The following is a 19,877-nucleotide window of genomic DNA, read 5'->3' as shown; positions in this document are numbered from 1 at the left end:
TTCAGCCTGGGGCTTGCTGGCCCTGCTCTGAAGCAGGGTTAGCCTCAGTTTGCAGCGTTGTCCCCTAAAAATGGACTTAACCTGACGGCAAAAGTTGCCAGTGTGGAACAGGTCTTAAGGCCTTTGCACACTGAGGCCTTTTTTTCATCTGAAATTGTCGCATATATAAAAATAAATAGGACCTCATGTTGGGTCAATCACGATTGCATACTGACTCAGAAACTTTTGGAGCAGGTTTGATTTTCTGTGTTGTGGCTGCTGCTGTGTTAGCGCTACAAACCGGGCAAACGTTAAACTGACTGTTCCCCGGCCTGGGAGGAGAGCACCCCCGAGGACAGTCCTTCAGCGCTGTGCTGTGTGATGGCAGCAACAGACAGTTTTGAGTCAGTTAAGGAAGGATATCAGCTGAGAGGGCAATCTTTCAGTGTGGCCCAGGACACATCAGCATACACACTGCTGAGAGAATGTTGCCCAGACCACCTATGAATCTGAACCACACGACCTCAAGACGATTTGAGGAAGCATCTGTTGCACTTACATCTGTGCTCAGAGCTGTCATGTGGTAAACTGCTCACCCAGGACGCATGTTAATACCGGGTGCAAAGAGGGCCAAAGTGGAGGCAGAGGAGTGATAATATGATACTGTAAAATCACCATAATCCAAGATGCACAAGAAGATGGCCTAAATATCTGCTTCCTACTGAGCGTAGGAAAATCAGCTCTGTTTCTGAACAAATGGCGAATTTTTTTGGCATAGCTTGCTGTATTGTAAGATATACAGAGCCTGTTTAGAGCTTGTTGCATTTCATCTGTAATCAGCATGATGACCAAATGCAGCAGGACACCAACATGTCTTTAGATGCAAAACAAACTTATGCAAGAGTACAAAATGCAAAAGACAAGAAACTGAGAGAAAAGTTCACGGCATCATCATCATCCACGGAGAAGAATATCCTGACTATTGTCTAATAAATAAATTAAACAAAGTAGAACAAGTCGATGGCCTCAGATAAAAGAGTTCCTCACCCCCGTTCGACTTGCCCTTCAGCAGTCTAAACCTTCTGCCAGAGGGAAGAAACTCTAATTCCCTATAAAGCAGATGAAGGGCAAACTCCTCCACAGTTCTCGCTTTTCCGACAGCCCGCTTGTCAAATATGTCAGCCCGCTGGTTTGACTTGACACCAGTGATCTTGCCAGCCACCTTAATTATATTCTGCAGTTTTGGAGGTATTCTACCACACATTGAAAACTCGTAGGAACCCCTGGATTACTTTCATTTCTTTGAAGTTCTTCAGAGCAGCAACGTGCATCGGGGCGAACAACATATTTAACCCTGAGGCTCTGCTCGAATTGCTCATCCATCACCTGAGCCCGTCAAACTGCTGATGGCTTATTCAACATGATTTTTTTTTTTTAAAAAAAGCATTACGATACTGTGAAACAGCTATAAGCACAGGATTAAGATCCTTCTGTTATGATGACATAAGAATGTATCTCCTTTATAAAAGCTGCTCGTGAGAGTGAGGGTGTGTGTGTGTGTACTCACACAGCATGGGGCTCTTTGAACTTGCCGACCTGCTGAATCTGATACATGAGATCTCCTCCGTTTATGTACTCCATGACAAAATACAAACGGTCCTGTGGAGAGATAGAGGGGCAGATGGAGAGAGAGGTCAGAAAGTGTATGTGCACAAAAGCAGGTGAGAGGTCACAGAGAAATGGGATGACAGTGAGGAAAAAAAGTACAATATTGTAGAGAGAAAGGGGTTGCTCAGAGAGAGATGGGTCAGATGAGAGAAGATTAAGGGAGAGATATAGCGAAAAAAAAATTACACAGGCAGTGAAAATGGAGTGGCAAAAGATGGACAAAGAGGAAGAAGACAGTGAGAAAGAGGTGATCAGGTTGTCATCCAGTCAGTCTTCAACTGAAGGAACACAGCAACATCAATTTAAGAGCTTATTGTCCTCTGTTATCTAAAGAAATTGCCAATAAGGTACAGTACGTGAGGCAGAGTGGAGGGATTTGGTGTGTGGCCATGTGTGTGCTGGAAAATATGGAGCCTTTCAGGGACCAGTGTGTAGGATTTCAGGGAATATATTGGTTTTCTTTAGTGTATAAACACCTGAAAATAAGCACTGTTGAGTTTTCACAGTTTCCTCAGAATGAGTCGTTTATATCTACATAAGGAGCGGGTCCTCGTCAGCAGAGATCACCGTGCTGCACCACCACGTTTTTACAGTCACCCAGATTGCATAAACCAAACACTGGTTCGAGATAGGAACATTTGCGTTTTCACTTTAGCCACTGCAGTTAGCAGCCCCTCTGTGATGAGCCCAACAGCACTGGAAAAATACGAATTTTTAATGTGAAACTGCTTTATTCAGTATTTTGTTTTTACCAGTTTTAATCAGCTGGTCTGCTTGTTTTGTAGAGGAGGAGACCTCTGCGAATAATTTTGCTCTTGGTTAAAACCTCCTGACCAGCTGGATTCGAGAAAATATGAGCACACATTAGAAGCTGCTGGGCTAGCAAACAGCGTCAGAGAAACACTGATTTGTCGCATCAAAACGCTTTATTTCGTCATTTTACTGGTTTAAAGATGAAGAGACCTCTGTGGATAATTCAGCTCCCGGTAAAATCCTCTTTCACAATGAACACTGAGGGAACCCTAACTGGGAGTTTGTGCTTGACACAAGGGAGAAGTTTCAGCAGGTTGAAATCTGCAGTCATCACTGTTAGAGGCCACTAAATCCTACACACAGCTCCTTTAACGTGTGTATGTGCGTGTGTTTGCAGTGCCTGATAAGTCTTTAAGTGTGTGTCTACAGTGTATGTGTGATTAAAATGTTTTATGTGTGCGCATTACACAGTATGCAGTATGCATGTGTGCATGCATGCATTTTATAATTGCCTTTACGTGTGTATGTGTGTTATAATTGCCTGCTAAGTCCCATATGTACGAAAGCCCTCCTCTGGTCAGAGAATTACTGCTGAGGAGGATTAACACACTCACTTCTGTTTTTTTTTTGTGTGTGTGTGTGTGTGTGTGTGTGTGTGTGTGTGTGTGTGTGTGTATGGCGGGTCAACTCTTGTCCACTTTACCTAAAATGAATTCACACCATGTTTAATGCTCATTGATCAATAGAAACATATTCAAACCGGTGTGTTTATATGACTTGTACTCGGTGCTGAGTATGAGAGCTATATTTACTCCTCCGTTGACTCATCTTCAGTGTAATATGGATTATACGTCAGAAGATGAGCATGAATCAAATATGAATCCAGCCTGTGTATTCCAGCTGTGAGCTGGTGACAGCAGGCAGGGTGGCTGCTGTTAAGACCACAGCGCTCACCAGCAGTGCGCCGGTGCCCTTCAGCAGGGCACTGCGCTGTGGCTCCCTTCAGATCCAATATAATATGGAGGTGTAGGAGCCTACAAAGGGCGTCACTTCAGTTTGCAAAATATCTAAAATGAATAACTGTTTCGGTTTCTGTGTTTGTGAGAGCAAAACATTGTCCCATTAAACAGAAGTTCATAGAGTCTATAGAGCCTGAACCAGCAGCAAATGAAAACAGAATCACATGTTTTTACACTTCTGTTTTTGTATGGATTACACAAACAGGATATTATGTGTCAACAGCAAGCATTAGAGATGCTGGTAGGTGAATTTTGTCACATTGTGTTTGTGCCAGGTAGCTGTTTTTTTTACCTTTTCCAGCCTTGTAATTACTAAACTAACCAGGCTGTATATTTAATGCACCAATAATGACAGTAACCTATTCTTTGCAAGAAAGTTATTAAGGGTTTTTAACAAAATGTTGAGCTATTGCTTTAAAGCAGCTATAAGGAGGATTTAACTTGCTATGAAACAGTCTCAATTTGAAACAGGATCTTTGACCTTTATAAGCAAACTATTGCAAAACTATTACGGAAAAGAGCCTTAAATCTTCTCGGGCAAAGTTTTGCAGTGAGTATGTTAGGCAGTAGCAGAAGGAGTTTTTTCTTTAGATTTTTCATTGCTGATATTACATTTTAGGGATATAACTAATGTAACAAAAAAAACTAAAATGGGTAGTCTTCCTTTAAGACTGCTTTCTAACATTTCTATTATTTATGAAACATTGCAAAATGTTGCATTAAAGCAATAAATGAATTTGTGTTGGCGGCTAAAACAGAAGTCACTTTGTTTCACCATCATAGTATTACAGTTGTTACTTTTATATAGCCACAAAAACATTATCTCATCAGTTTGGATACTGCAAACAGCTGTATCTGAAAAAAAAAGTTGCAAAATAGGTTGTGCCCTAATTTCACTTGCTTCCTAGACATAATGTTAGCCAGATCAAAATCTTTAAAACACAATGTGATGATGCCCATGGAAACAATGCAGCTTTTGTTCACAAGGACCGCAAATATCAACACACAATTAAAGCTCCTTGTAGTTGCTTTAATAAAGGCGATGTCAGGACAATTAAGCAGTGACAGCATTATAAAAAAGGGGGCTGCTAAGATGAAAATATTTTATACGATGTCATACAACTTTGGTGAATATCCGTCACCTACCATGCTCTGGAAAGTGGAGTGCAGCTGTGTTAAGAACGGAGGCTTTCCAGGCAACGCTAACACTCTCTTCTCCACCATGGTGCACTCCACGTCATCGTCCTGGATCACAACGTCCTTCTTCAGGATCTTTATGGCGTACAGCTCCTCTGTCGTTTTACGCTCTGCCAGCATCACCTAGAGAGAGACGAGAGGGAGAGGAGAGGGCAGAGAGAGTAGATGGGGAAATACAAGGAAGAATGAATTCATCAATATTCACAATCTTTATGGCACTCAGCTGCTGTCATGCCTTTATAGTAACATCACCTTGGAAGAAAGAAGGGTGTAGGAAAGAAAAGATAGAAAGAGGGAGAAAGATGGCAAGGAAGGAAGGGAGGAATGGGGTAGAGATAGAGGGGGTACTGTAAAGGGCAGGGAGGAAGGAGTGGAGTGATAAACTAAAGCTTCTCTGAATGTTTTGGTTTTGAGAGTCACAGCAGAAATAAAGAGAGTAAGGACAGGAGGGAAGGGGAGAGAAAACTGAATCACCATATTTCAAGATGTCACCTGAGGAGAAATGGGAAATAAATGAAGGAGGGAGGGAACGGAGGTGATAAAAGGCTTCAATAGTGTTACTGCATGTCGCTGTGTACGACATCGGTCTAATAAAACCTCAGTCGCTTCAACAGCAAAGGAATACTGAGCTCTCTTCACCTTTTGATACCTGGATCAACATCACTTTTCCTGTGCTGCATTCAGATCGCTTTAACAAGTGTTTCCCCCTTTGAAGACTGAGCACATTGGTTTGATTTATTTTAAGAAACATGGGAAAAAAAGGCAATGATCAACTTGGCAAGAAATTAGTAGATTTAGATTTTAAAAAAGCTGAGAAAAAAATAAAAAAATATATTTCTTATTATCATAATTATGTATTTTAAATCATTTAATAGAATTACAGATGTTTTAAAGTAATTTTCTGCATGCGTTTTGTGAGTTTATAAATTGATGTTTTGATAAAGTTTTGCTGTTTTTAAATTTGGACCCAAGAATAACTTTTTTTGGCTTCTCCGTTCACTATGGGGGCATGCGAGCAAAAGAAAGTTTTTTTCAAAAATTTAAGGTAACACAAAATGAGTCATTGATATACAAGTGGCCATTTTGCTTTTAAAGCATTCCCATAAGATTTAAAGTAAAGTAATCCTATAGGATTTCTGCACATGTTGAAGCAGTGCTCTTCCTCTTTTCTTCCAAGTTAAGACAGAAACAAGCTGTGTGGCACTTAGATCGTGAAGAATGATTAATTAATGGCACAGCCTCTGTACTCTGTGCAGTTCACGGCGGAAAATCTTTGTCGATACAAAATGCTAGCTGTACTGATCAGACTTTTGACTGCTTCTGCAAGATTTTGTACTGTTCAGCTTGTCTTTGCCCTTCACGGACTTCAGGGAGGAGAAAAAGTTTTTTAAAAAAAACTGTGAGAGGAGAAAGAGGGGATTATTTCACATGTCTTTTTTTCTTTAGGGCACACAGTGCCGGGGGGCGGATGGAGATAAAGGAAGGTGGATGGGTGAGGAGAGTGGGATTAAAGAAATGTGGGTGAAGATTGAAGGAGGAAATGAAGGGCATGAGGAATGGCAGAGAAAGAGATTGGCAGCAGTCAAGCAGTGCAGAATCCTATTTGTTTTAATTGTGAAGTCTGAGAGCACATCTGCTTGTAATTACACCTGTGACACACACACACACACACACACACACACACACACACACGGTTTCATATATAATCTGTGACTGCTGATTCCCGTGGAGGTCGAACAGACAGATGCCAGAATGCAATGACTGTGATGCCTGTGTGTTGTTGTGTGTGAGTGTGTACGTTTTTTTGTGTGTACATGTGTTTGTGTGCTTAGCAGTTTAAATGTCTTGCAGCCAAGGTCAGTCTCATGCTGCTAACAGTCTCTCAAACAGAGTAAACGTTTCTGTCTCGTCTTCCCCTCTCAGCTCTCTTATTTGCCGTATCCTGTTTTCCTCTCCTTTTTCTTTGCCATTACTTCCCTCTAGTTTCTCCCTTTCTCATTTTCCTCCTCCTTTGTCCTCTCCTGCCCTCATATATTCTTTCCTGAAGAACCCAGCAGCTGCTGCAAATAGCGGTTCAAAATGTAGGTCAAGTCTCAGCTCGCAGGTCATCTCATAAAAGTTGCAGCAGGCTTGTGACCAGGTCATAAAAGTTCAGCTCTCTGGACTGAAATCTGTATGGGGGAATTATATGAGAAAGTGTGGCTGCTGAAGGTGTCTGTGCAGAGTGCAGAGTGCAGAGCACACCATAACAGCTTGAGAAAGTGGAGCTTTAAAGCAGGAGTTCAACATTTTGGGAAATACATTTATTCGCTTTCTTGTGGAGAGTTAGATGAGAGAAAAGATATCATTTTTTTATCTGTCTGTTCAATATAAGGCTATAGCCAGAATGTGTTTGGCTTGAGAGGTGCTTGTTGGTGGATTTTATTACCTTTGGACTGAGCCGGGTCAGCTGTTTTCCCGGCTTTGATGTCTTTGTGCTAAGCTAAGCTAACCCACAGATGCCGTAACCTTATAATTAACGGACAGATATATGAGAGACATATAAATCTTCTTGTCTAACTCCCAACAATAAAGTGAAAATGCAAAGTTCCCCAGATGTTGAACTATTTCTCTAAAGTTTATTTCAAGAAATGGCATGTATATTGAAGGAAAGACAGCACACAAATATAATAAATATAGGTATTACTAGCTGCAAAGTGCTAGGACTGTACTGAATGTTTTTATCATGATGATTTTATAAAATATGACACCAGACATTTGAATCTCAATTCGTAAAAAACGCAACAAAAGCTTTGAATGTAAAGTACATGATATTCGGTACAGCCCCTGCTAGGTGCAAAGAATAAAGATAGTAAAGTCAGACACATAAGACCATGTGAGAAAGTAACAGTGAAGCGTGAAAATGTTTAGGTAACCTAATTTAGATCTTAAAAATTCATATCAAAGCTCACAATTTCAAGCTCATCATGTTTCCTGACTATTTTTTGTTGCTACGACAGTGAGCTGATAGCAAAAACTTCTCTAAGGTTCTATGCTTCAGAAAGAAACAGGAAACTTGTAACTTATGTAAATTATCAGCACAGATAAAGTATCTTTTTTCCACATGTGAGACAGCTCTGCTGAAACGAGTCGACTGACTGCACAGCCTTCCTCTTCCTATCACTCTAAAACTAATAAAAGTACTTTTATCTTAAAACAAGGCAGAGAACGAGCGAGAAAAACGTGGGAGAGAAACGGCTGAGCTTTACATTACATGGCTAGCATGCTGTGTTTGTAGTTCCCACAGGGCTAATTGAGTTTTGGGACCTCAACAAAAGATCTTTCATCCAATCGTATTTCCTTTCAAAAACTTTTTCTTTGGTTAATTTGCATGAAACACAGGGTGAACCGAGTGACTTGAATATTTTGCAACTGCAAACTCAAGTTAAGCGGAGTTTGATTGATTTATTAATGTGTTTTAATTTACAGTTTCTCTGGGGAAGCAAGATAGACTGAATCTTAGAAAGTCCACTGCGTAAAGAAAAGACCGCTATGAGCTGCTCTATGTCTGCAAACAGCAACATGTGCTGCCGGGGACTACTTCCCTCTCACTTGTTATTAGTTGCTGTCTGTGTATGTCAGCTTAAAGATGTAAATGGGAAACATATCACACTCAATATTCTTTCCAATATCTCCAAGTACAGAGCAACAGGAGTGACCTTATATCCACTTCCTAATTTCTTTTTCCCTGAGAGATTAGAAACTTAGGCGCTTTGCTGTTTATGCCGTATGAATATTCAGGTATGATAATGTTGAGGGGTTACTGGGTTTGGGATACTACAGGGAGTGCAGCACAGATGGGCAAAGACACACACAGGTATATGTGTGTGTGTGTGTGTGTGTGTGTGTGTGTGTGTGTGTGTGTGTGTGTGTGTGTGTGTGTGTGTGCAGGGGTTAGAGGTGTTCTGACACAATTTTTTCCTTCCCAATACCGAGTCAAATACAAGAACTTGAGTATCAGCTGATACCAGGTACTAATCCAATGCAAGTGCGTCAGAAAAAAATGAACTGTTGGATACTACTAACACAATTCTGTGTCACAAAGACAAATAAAATGTGTAAAAATGGAAACAGCAACTATCGAATCCATTATTCTCATTGTAGTGACAAGCTGCAGCTAACCATAAAATGGAGAAATGTCTGGCTGCTTAGTCTCTTTGAGTTATTGATATTATTATTGATGGTTATTCATTTATTAATATTCCAACAAGAAATTGTTGTTTTAAGCTATGTTACTATTAGTGTTTAGTTATTGTATTTAAGTTAGGTTTTTCTATTAGGTGAGTAAATTTTTGTAGTTTGAAAGTTACTATTTTGCTCAATTTCGAGTTCAAATAAATGATAAAAAGCTGTTCTTTTTATATAAATGAATACTGTTTTATGCTTTTCTAAAAAAAAGTATCGGTTAAGTTACAGTTGTTACTGTACTGTAGGCACTGTTACTGTTTTAAAAGTATTGTTTTGCACCGGTTTCGAAAAAAACCCAGACCATACCCAGCCCTACTAACACCTAACTACAACAAAAACTCATCACTGGAGCGTTTGTTCAAAAAGCTACGCACTGATGAAGTGCAGGAAATTTAAGTTTCTAGTCACTGCAGTGTTTTGTGGATATTCTTAAAATAGTACGCTTAGCACTTTGATATTGTATAAAACATCTGCAACCTCTGAAGTTTATTAGTAAATTTCGCGGTACCATAGCGAACTCGCTGATACCCAATCCAGCATTTTAAGACAATACTGAAGGCATTTTCTGCTAAACACCTCGAGTAAGGGTGTGAATGTGTTTGCATAGAGGGCAGCCACAGATAAAGACAATTTTTAGCATTAAAGTTTAGATATCTGTTGAAGTGTGATCTATGCTGGTGGTATCCTTTGACAACAGCAGATGTGTAGAGAGAAAGCGTGTGCGTGTGTTGTGAATGCGTGGTCTTGTCCCATATGGTGGCAGTGTGACTCTATGGTAATACAACTCTATAAAGTTGAAACAGTGAGGAAGGACACCATCTGGCCCAAAGCTCATTTTATGCAACCACAAGGACAAGGACGAGACCAACACAAGAGCACAAAGACATGAAACCACAGGGTTTCATCGAAAATCAAAAGATGCTCAGGACACAAAGCAACTACAGGGGCTTTGTGGAATCATTACTGTGCAAGTTCACTCTTTAATACACGTCACATGAAGCAGTCACCTGATGCATTTAGCTTCAGAGTTTCATTTTGTGATCTCATCTACGGCAGTGTCTTATTCAAGGGCATTTTGGTCACAGTGTCATTCATAATCTGGATGCTCTACTATGAACCATGGCGTTTGTCACGATTGGCAACGCCCTTTTATCCAAGAAAGTTGTTCTGGGTCATTTGACAGAAAAGCAGTCCTCGGGATATTAACTGTCATGTGTCGTAAATGATGCCACTGTGTTTCTCTGTTGACCTTGCGGAGTGAGTTTACCCAGAGAAAACAAATGAACCCACTCCACTGCACAGCCTGATACTGCTCTGTGTTGTATTACAGTGGGCTGTGTTGTATTGTTCTCAACCCTCATATATCATAGAGTCTATATAGTCAGTCTAGCCCCACACAGATGATCACTGTAGGACTCAGAGGGGCGGATGTGAGTGTGCTAAAGGTACACTGGGGCACTATCATGATATAACAGTGTACCCAAGAAATTCCCAAGGTATGTTTTTCAATACCGTCCCAAATATAAGCACTCGTCTTTCTATTAAATTCATTGTACGTAGTGCACAGCACGCACCACCATAGCTCAGTCTCCTGTCTCTACTGGTGGAACATGCAGCTGAGCTAAAAGACACCATGACACCTAGTGGTGGAGGGAGAAGCTAGCAAACTGTAAACAGCCAGCTGCCAGCAACAGCAGAGAGAGACTGTAGGGAATAACTGCATGTTTTTTTACATTTAACTTGGTGAATTAAGGATTTATTTCGACTAAATCGAAGCTGGTGATTGTTGAAAGAGTGGACTTACTAGCTGGATTACTAACAAGAGTTACCCAGACAGTTTGGGAGAGTTTTATTTTGTTTCGATTTATGGCTCAAAAGGAAGTGTGTCAAACATTGTGCAACAAAAGCAGGATCAGAACTGTGCTGTTTGTTTGCCCAGGTCCAGTGCTAGCTATCCGCAGCAAAGGTGTAATTCTGCAGTTGTCATTACTGGCTACGGTAGTAGTAGAAATGACAGAGTGTAAAACAACTAAAGTAAATGCAGAAATTCTGCACAGCAAAAGAAAAAGAATCCTGTTGACGGAGAACGCAAAAAGGCCACATAACTAAAATTTTGCATTTTGCGTAAAACCTCTATCCTGCAATTCAAACCTTTATTTTGGTATTTATTTCTTGAAGCAACTGAATGTAGATGATCTGCAACAAATGGAGTCCTTTACAATGGTAGAATACTAGGTTACAGAAACTAATGGTTTCTTTCATTAAAAAATAAAAAAGTATCTAAAGTAATTATAAAATTACTTTGCCTCTTCAGTGAACATGTTTATTCTTTCTCTCTTCAATCTTGTGTGTGTTGATGATGTTGCACTGTGTCAATCACTTCTCTGTGGGTAGTTGCTAAACTGAGGAAAAGGGGAAGCGATCCTGCTATTTTGCGACAGTGCATCAGCAGAAGTACCACTTGGAGATGCTAGAACTGTAAAGTTTCTTTCCACTTAAAGTCAATAAAAATGTCAGAGCTTTGGAGAGCGTAGAATCTGAGCAGCCCTGTCAATGGTGCTAAGATGCGACTGTAATTCACACACAACTGACCAAAATGCTCATATCCTGTAATATATCAGGATTATGCAGTTTCATACGTGTGTGTTTCTGCTTGTATGCTTGTGGTGTGTGTGTACATAGAGACATGACATTACAGATCAGCTTGAGGCATGCACTTGCACACTCCATGAGATCCGAGTGTGTGTGTGTGTTATTACCACACTGTAAGCATGTCCACAGAGAAATGTTAGCAGCAGCATTGTGATGCAGATGTCCTCAGACACTGAGGCAGAAAAAGCAGCTCTGAAGGTACCCGCCTCCCACACAAACTCAGGAACCATTAAAATGACACGCACGTCACGTGAACGCCTGTTTGTGCATGTGTGTGTGTTTCTATTTCTGTCTAATGGAGTGTGTGTGCCTCTTTTCAAATACTCTGGGCCTGTATTACCAAAATACTCCAATATGTGTGTACAAAGAAAAGGCCATAATAAGGAATATGTGTACATTTTCTCTGTGTCTGTGCATGTTTTAGGAATGTGCGTGCATGCATGTGTGTGTTGGGTATTCCAGTAATGATCGACCCTCGACTCTCTCCACATTGACGCATCAGTGTTGCTTTAAATGCCTGTTACCATGGAAACAGGCAGCTGGCATACAGGTCTGGTACACAGACAATGGTGTCTCTCTCTCTCTCTGTCGTTCTCTTTCTGTCACTTTCTCTCTCTCCACCCCTGCTGCTCCACCCGTCGTTTACCCAATTTTCTCTCTCGCCACATCTCCCCATTCTTCCCTTTTCTTGCCTTAATTTTCATTCATTCACGTCAGTCTTCCCTCTCCAAGGCTTCCCTCCCTCCTTTCTCGCTCTCCTTCTTTTCATTCAGTCTGACGTTTCTTACCTCTCTCAATTCATTCATGTCAACCTCGCCGCCATGCTCTCACATCTCTGTCTCTCTCTCCTTTCATCACTCTCTCCAGTTGTCATGTCACCCATTTCGTCTCTTTCCCTTCATCCATCTTTGTCTACCTGTGCTCCATTTTCTTTAATTTCTTCTATCTCAGTCTTCTCTCTCTGGCCATCTTTTCTTTCTGCTTAACTCTGTGTGTATGGATGGAGAGTGCTGATGCTCACAATGCTCACAGAGTTATTCATCACATCACACAATTAGAGCTTGTTTTATCTGCGGCCCTGCTTGATGTCTACTATGCCTGTAATAGGTTTCCTGAGAGCATGACACGAGTGCACCTATAAAAATGAAAGCTACATGTCTAAAATTAAGCCCATAAACAGTGGGGGCGGTATATCGGGATGTGAAGTATGGTCTACAGCAGACTCTTAAAAATGACGACAACAATGCTGGCAAACTCTGTACACACCTCCTGGTTTAGAGAAGCAGGAAGGAGCACCACCACAGAAGCTAAGCAGTATACTGCTGTGGACGCAGGTAGCAGCAAAAGCATATCTTAGTCACTTAAAAACATCAGTATCAAAGTTTACACTTTTATACACTTTGCAATATTTTCACTTCATTACCTTGCCATAACAGCCCTATCAAACGGGGAACTGAAGCCATTATATTGCCCTCTTCAAAGCCAGACTCAACTGACAAAAACAGTAATTTTACCTCACAGAACACAGGAGCTGCTGGTCTACCACTGCCTTGATCAGTAGTTTGTTTGTGTTAATGTGTGACTGCGGTAGACCTGACCTAACAGTGGTAGAGCAGCAGCTCCTGTGTTCTGCAAGCTCAAGAGTGCAGTGATAAGTTGCACTTTTGATTTAGTTCCCCATTGGAAAGGGCTGTCTGAGGCAAGGTATGGTGATAAAAATAATCTATATGCAGCGTGCACTTACAATATTTTTAGGTGGTCATAATATATTTCTTGCTTGGCCTCCATGGTGTTACTCTTCCCTTCTTCTCCATTTGGGGTCCCACTGACTGCCATCTACTGTAGGTATTACACTGGAAAAGTACCTCATACAACCCCACTTCAAAAATTCTAAACTGTCCCTTCAACTCACATTACTGAGTCAACTGAGTGACTTTCAGACTATTCCCCTCTTGTGCTACTAACGATACATAGTAGTACTATTTTCCTTTAATTCCACTCTTGTGGCCACAGTGGCTGTTCTTCAGTTTATGTAACATGGGTGTGCTTTAGCACAAACAATATATGAACCTCCTCAAGTGTTCATTTTATGTTAGTTTGTGCAAAACACTCTATACCTCAATGTTCTGGTGTCATGGAGTATAGTAACAATTCATCTGCTGCTGAGTGGTTAAATTTTGATGCTCCAGGTATGTGAACAATGCTGCTCGCATCACAGTGCCCTATGCAGATACACACCTGATGCAAATATAAATGGCCCTTACCTTGCCGAAGCTTCCCTTGCCCAGCACCATCAGGAAGTTAAAGTCAGCCAGCTTCATGCGATCTTGGTTGCCATTGGAGTCAAACCGGGATGCAGCGTTGGCTGACTTGCCATCTGTGTTCTTGCCTGGTCCAATTTTAGCTCTCTAGATTAAACAAGGAGCAAAGAAGGGAAACGTACGTTAAACACAACCACCAAAATTCAAAGAGACTACAAGCTGTGACCAGTAGAGGGTTCAGTCGGCATGTAAGAATATATAAGCAAAAAATATTGTTTAAAAAGTCATGATGATATAGGGCCTTTTACTGGTATTTGTTGAGGAAAATAAGTTTTTTACTTGTTCACTTTTCACAACTGCATTTGTTCCTTTGGTTCTGAGATTAGAACCAACAAGGAGCTATCTGTAACATTTCAACATCAATTATGTACTATGCATATGGTACCATAAACAACAGATTTGTAGGTATCATTGTGATTACATTTTACCTTACGTGACACTGGATTCGGCATAAAAAAGGGGATGGTGGCTGTTGTTTCAGTATTAAAACAGCTTTCAGAGGTTTGCACAATGACAGATGTGAGAAAAACGCCTTGAAGGAAGAACCAGTGAAACATTCATTTCTCTTGCGTGCCAAGAATTTGGGGCCAAGAATAACATCCTTCTTGTGAATCATTTATGTGAAATGTTGTCATCATTTGAGAAACTCCTATTAGTAATGCTACTAATTATCTGGACCCAAGTCTCATTGCTTATGGCAAATTTGCTAAATATGCCATTCATATCAAAAGATGTTTGACAGTTGCTTAAAGGAATACTTCATCCCCCAAATGATCATTTGTGTATCAATGACCCACCCTGTGTTATGTTTGTGAAGAAAACTTTGTTTTTCTTTCATGCCTCAGGTGAAAAAAGAATCCAAAAGCAGAGAAAATTCTTAATGAATTGAAGTCATAGGGGTCTGTGCCTAATAACAGCAGAACTATATCACAACATCAGTTTAAAAACTCTCACACAACTCATGCAATATAATCCAAGTCTCATTTATCCAGTCGGATGCTTTCCAAAACAGACAGTCATCTCCATGTGGGAATGAACTAAAAGTGAAGCTTATCTATGATCTCTTCAAAGTCAGACGTCATTGATAAAAACAGTGATTTTATCTACATGACCACAGAAGCTACTGGTTTGCTGCTGCCTCGATCAGTTAGTTTGTGACTTTATTGTTTTGAAGGGTTAGTTCAGATTCATTGAGTCACAAAATAACACAGACCAAGGCAGCAATAGACCACCAGCTCCCATGTTCAGTGAGGTAAAATCACTGTTTTTGTCTGTGGAGCATGGCTTTGAAGAAAGCATAGATAAGTTTAACTTTTAGTTCAGCACTCCATCAGAAAAAGCTGTCTATTTTGGAAGTATTGAGCATACAACTGGATAAATAAGACTTGCATTATACTGTAAGAGTTGTATGAGACTTTCTGCTGTTAAAGGGATTTTCTAGGGGGTTGGTTCCACAACGATACAGCTGTGAAAGTTGTGAAAGGATGTCACTGACACATGAGAAGTAGTTTGATGTCAATATATTCATAAATAACAACCTTGAAATGTGCATTTTTAAGACAACAGGTTAGTGATAACAACATTAAATGTGGCCCCAAATTTCTGTTTTTGGATTCTACATTCACTTAAAGCAAATTCAATGTAAAATGGGATGAGTAAATGAAAAACAAATAATAATTTGGGGGATAGAGTATTCCTTTAAAAATGCTACATTTTGGATTGTAGGAGATTTTTTTTGGCATGAGAGTAAGGTCATCCAAGATCAATACCAACACTACAACGTACAAATAATGATATGAGAAGCTTAATTTTATAGTGAAATTTTAGCCAGTAACACAAATTAGCCACATCAAAGTTACAAACAAGAGAGAAGAGAGAAGAAAAATCACAGTCAGACAAATCTTATATGTTTGTAAAATAAATAAGTCTCTGGGTTAAACATAGATACTTATTATAGGAGCAATAACATTTATTTTTCATACTACTGGTCTAATAAAAATACACGAAGGCCTTAAAACTTGCAAATTTCCCCTGAATGTTAATGCTTTTTCAAAATTTGGGACATTTTAATATCACCTTGTTGGAGACACTAGAGTAGAAGTGATAAATGTGTTAAAAGGGTAAAGTTTTTACCCTTTTGGTTCATTCTGTTTCATTTATTCCATGCAGGCACTTCAGGCTTTCCATAACAAATATGGCTTCCCTGTGAGTCTGCCACTCTATTCAATCACGACTGTCACCACTTTGCCTTGTTTCTGTCCTTCAACCACTCACTCCCACTCACTCTCAAAGTTTCTGTACCATTTCTCTTTCTCTCTATAATTCATTTCTACTTCATCTTTATAAATGTGTACCGTGTCTCTGACTCTCCATTTATTCATGTCTGTTACCACTTCCCCGTCTCTCTCCTCCATTCACTCTCAGTTCATTTGTCTCTGCCTCGACCTTGTCACGCTCCCTTGTCCTGTCTCTGTCGTTAGAAACTATTATAATCTTAGAATCTAATCTAATTATAATCTCCATTTTGTTAAGCCATGCTTCAATTTAAAAACAGTCTTAACACATTAATAAAATTCCTGCACACCCAGACACAGAGGTGCAGGATGAGTACATCTTATCCTATCTTATCTTAAATTGCTGATCCGCACTGAGGCTCTCTGCACTTCTTCTGTCCTGTGCAGTAATTTCTCCGCTGCCTTGTCTGGAAAATTGTCAGAGTGAAGCATCCAAGTACTCTGCTGCTCCCTGCACTCTGTGTGTGTGTGTGTGTGTGTGTGTGTGTGTGTGTGTGTGTGTGTGTGTGTGTGTGTGTGTGTGTGTGTGTGTGTGTGTGTGTATGTGTGTGTGTGTGTGTGTGTGTGATGCAACCCATACGGTTCCAGACTCATCAATGGATAAAAGGCTCTATCTGTCTCCATCTGTTCTGACACACACAGACACACACACACACACACACACACACACACACACACACACACACACACACACACACGAGCAGGTATTTGTGAGCAGCAGAGCCTGCTGAAGGCAACAATCTCAGAGCCTTCAGAGATCAATGCTGCTCTCTGTCTACAGCCATGTGCCTAAATATTTTTGTGCACACTGTAAATGGTAAAAAAAAAGGTAGAATGGCAGCAGCAAAATATGACACAAAAAAAGTTTTATCATCTACTTGAGGTGTTTTTTGCTTTTGTAAATAGAGTATTTATGCATTTAATCTATGATAAAAATACATCTGTACAATCATCTTTATCATCTGTCTCTTCCCAGTTACCATCCTAATGGAGCCTCTGCTGAGTGACATACAAAACGTATATTTCTGAAAACCATGAATACATTCATATGTATGATGTAAGCGTTTCTAAATTAACATCGTAGAGCAGACGTTGTAATCGGGAGGTAGAGGACACAGAAGCTGGAGACCACTGTCTAAGACAAACAAACACAAAGCTGGTTGTTTGTTAGGGATCTATGGCTGTGCTTCTACCAGACAGTAAAAACTAATGAACTCATTTTTGTTTTGAGCAAAATTGATGCCAATAAATCTTCGTTAAAAATGAACTGAATTTAGAGAGAGAAATGTGTCTCAGCCTAATATGAGGATAACTTCATCGTACATCTTGCTTTCTGCTCCTTAACTTGTTTTATTCTGGATGGCATAAATGGGGGCATGCAGGTCATGTAACCAAAGTGAAATCTCTCCCCGTCTGCAACCGTCTGTCTCTGTGTCTTTTCTTCTCTCTGCCATCTCCCTGAGAGCTTCACGCTCGAAGATGGCAACATGTGTGTGTGTGTGTGTGTGTGTGTGTGTGTGTGGGATCGCTGGTCCCCCTGAGAATGTGTCTCAGTGAACGTCTGAAGACCATGACCTTGAGGAGACGGAGGGAAGGAAAAACAGATAAAGAGGGAGAAACACACAAGGGGGGCACCGAAGGTGACAGAGAACAAAACAGATAAGTGAAGGAGAGAAAGAGAAGCAAAGTGAAGAGTGAAGAGAAAGAGAGAAGAGACATGGAGGATAGGAGGCGACAATACCTCCCCATGGAGTCAACATCCAGACTCTTAGAGTGGAGGAAGAGCTAAAGAATATCATTTCACGGCACTAAAAGTTGAATTTGTTCAGAACATATTGTACACTACAAAACAAAAAAAAACTGGGCAAGTTTTACGAAAAAACTGTGGGAGAAAACAAGAAGAATGACAAAGAAATCATCGCAAAAAAAGTAATGTCTTGCACTAAGATACTGAAAAGGGAAATCAAGCCTGGTTTATGAGTCTCAATCATCACATTGGCTTGCAGCAGAAGAAATAGTTTCATCCCCAGTCAGCTATAGTCACAGGAGGAAAAGCTTTAATCAAAATATTTCAGGGAAGTGTTTCCTAAATAACATACTTTATCCACAGGCAAGAGAACCAAAAGTGACTGTGAGACCTTCACTGCAACAACCACCGAAAAAGAGGCTGAGGTCTAGTCTGCATATAGACAGGCATTTTTGAAAACGGCCTTTTCCCCTCCTTCATTTCGTCCACACAAGCACTGCTATAAAACCTCTTGGTCCAAATGAAACTGGGAAAGAAACTGCAGTACTATCAAGAATCTGCCAACCCTACAGGCAGCGATATAACTCCAACCCTTAAGCCACTCACAGAAAGAGAAGGTTTTGGCCAATCCGAACGCTGAGACAGAGCGATTACTGGAAGGCCACCTGAAGCAGTGACCTCCATGTGATTTTTTCCAGGGATAGAGAAGTGATGACCCACCATACTCTGCCCTACTTCTGATAGGCTTACCCCAATATTCTTATGTTAACCTTAAAAACCCTCACTCCCCATGCCTACACCTAGCCAAAGGCAACAAGTACGAGCCAATCACAGGAGAGAAGGGCAGGTGATTTCTTCGCCATCCTACAAATAAATATTTGGCAACCTCTCTAGTGCATTCTGGCTCCTCCTACTCTGCAGAGTTAAAGAGTACATTATTGTGTAAACATGTAAAAGGTCCTGTTAGCAGGTTAGAGTCAGAGATTATTTAGTTGTGTTTACCATTGCACAAAACGTTTTTTCTCATTTTTGACGCCTGACAGAGAACATGCTCTGACATTACGAGCAAAAAACTCAGTTCTCCCTCTCTGTATGTCAAGACTGAAAATAAAGTGTAAAAATATTCACCATCGACATAGTTTTACGAAGGGTCAGTTTTAAGTAGCCCAAGACACAGTTTGCTTGTGGACAAAAGGCCAAAATGCATTAGAAAAAAAAAGTTAAAAGATATCTGCATACGTGTGAGATTTGTTTTGGGATTGCATCATAGCTACTCAAAATAGATGGAATAGTTTGACATTTTGGGTAGCAGATCTCCTTGTTGTCTTGATTAGAGATTGATGAGAACATCAAAACAACTCATACGTTTGCGTCTTAGCATAAAAACTGGAAACTAGGCTAACATCTAGCCTGGTTTGGTTTTTGTATGTATGAGAGCTGTCAGTGTTAATGCGTTAATCGCAATCCTATAAATGTCAGTAATTAATGTGTTAAGTTTTTTTAAATTGCACTAATTGCTGGCAAACATTTCCATCTTTAAGAGGCTGTACTGAGCTGAGTTGTAAAGCTAGAGCGATGAGACTGGTATCACATGAAACTTAGAGACTCAAGGAATCCAGCGATACCAACGGCAGGCCAGCTTCGGCAATGGAAAATCGGCATGGCCATTTAACAGGGGTCCCTTGACCTCTGACGTCAAGATATCTGAATGAAAATGGGTTTGATGGATACCCATGAGTCTCACCTTTACAGACATGCCCACTTTGTGCAGTTTTTTGCTGTCATTTGATTGCTTTAGCGAGTCAATATGGACTTCAAAACTGTTTTGTTATGCAAAATTGTAAACATGTGATACAGAAAATGTGGTTAATCATGAATAATTATAGAAACTGCGATTAATCGCTCTTAAAATATGTAATCGCATGACAGCTGATTAAACACACAGGATACAACATTTTAATTAAAGCGCTTTACAGGTGCTGGTTAGTAGATTTCGTAACCTTCAGGTTAGCTGTTCCCC

At 40.3% G+C, this 19,877-nt stretch overlaps 1 protein-coding gene across 2 annotated transcripts in view; it reads right to left on the bottom strand.

The window, feature by feature from the left end:
• The window catches only part of prkcbb (protein kinase C, beta b), a 134,000-nt gene that overhangs the window by 36,671 nt on the left and 77,452 nt on the right, over positions 1–19,877 (bottom strand). For both annotated transcript variants that reach the window (XM_042505737.2, XM_042505736.2), the window contains exons 11-13: positions 13,760–13,903; positions 4,566–4,739; positions 1,547–1,638 (exon numbers count right to left, since the gene is read on the bottom strand). In XM_042505737.2, coding sequence (XP_042361671.1) covers positions 1,547–1,638; positions 4,566–4,739; positions 13,760–13,903 — 410 coding nt within the window. The remainder of the gene's footprint in view (positions 1–1,546; positions 1,639–4,565; positions 4,740–13,759; positions 13,904–19,877) is intronic.

The sequence above is a fragment of the Plectropomus leopardus genome, chromosome 18 (assembly GCF_026936395.1).
Source record: "Plectropomus leopardus strain MGB_pleo_1.0 chromosome 18, ASM2693639v1, whole genome shotgun sequence".
In the NCBI taxonomy this organism is placed as follows: domain Eukaryota; kingdom Metazoa; phylum Chordata; class Actinopteri; order Perciformes; family Serranidae; genus Plectropomus; species Plectropomus leopardus.
This window is presented reverse-complemented; position numbering and strand designations above follow the sequence as displayed.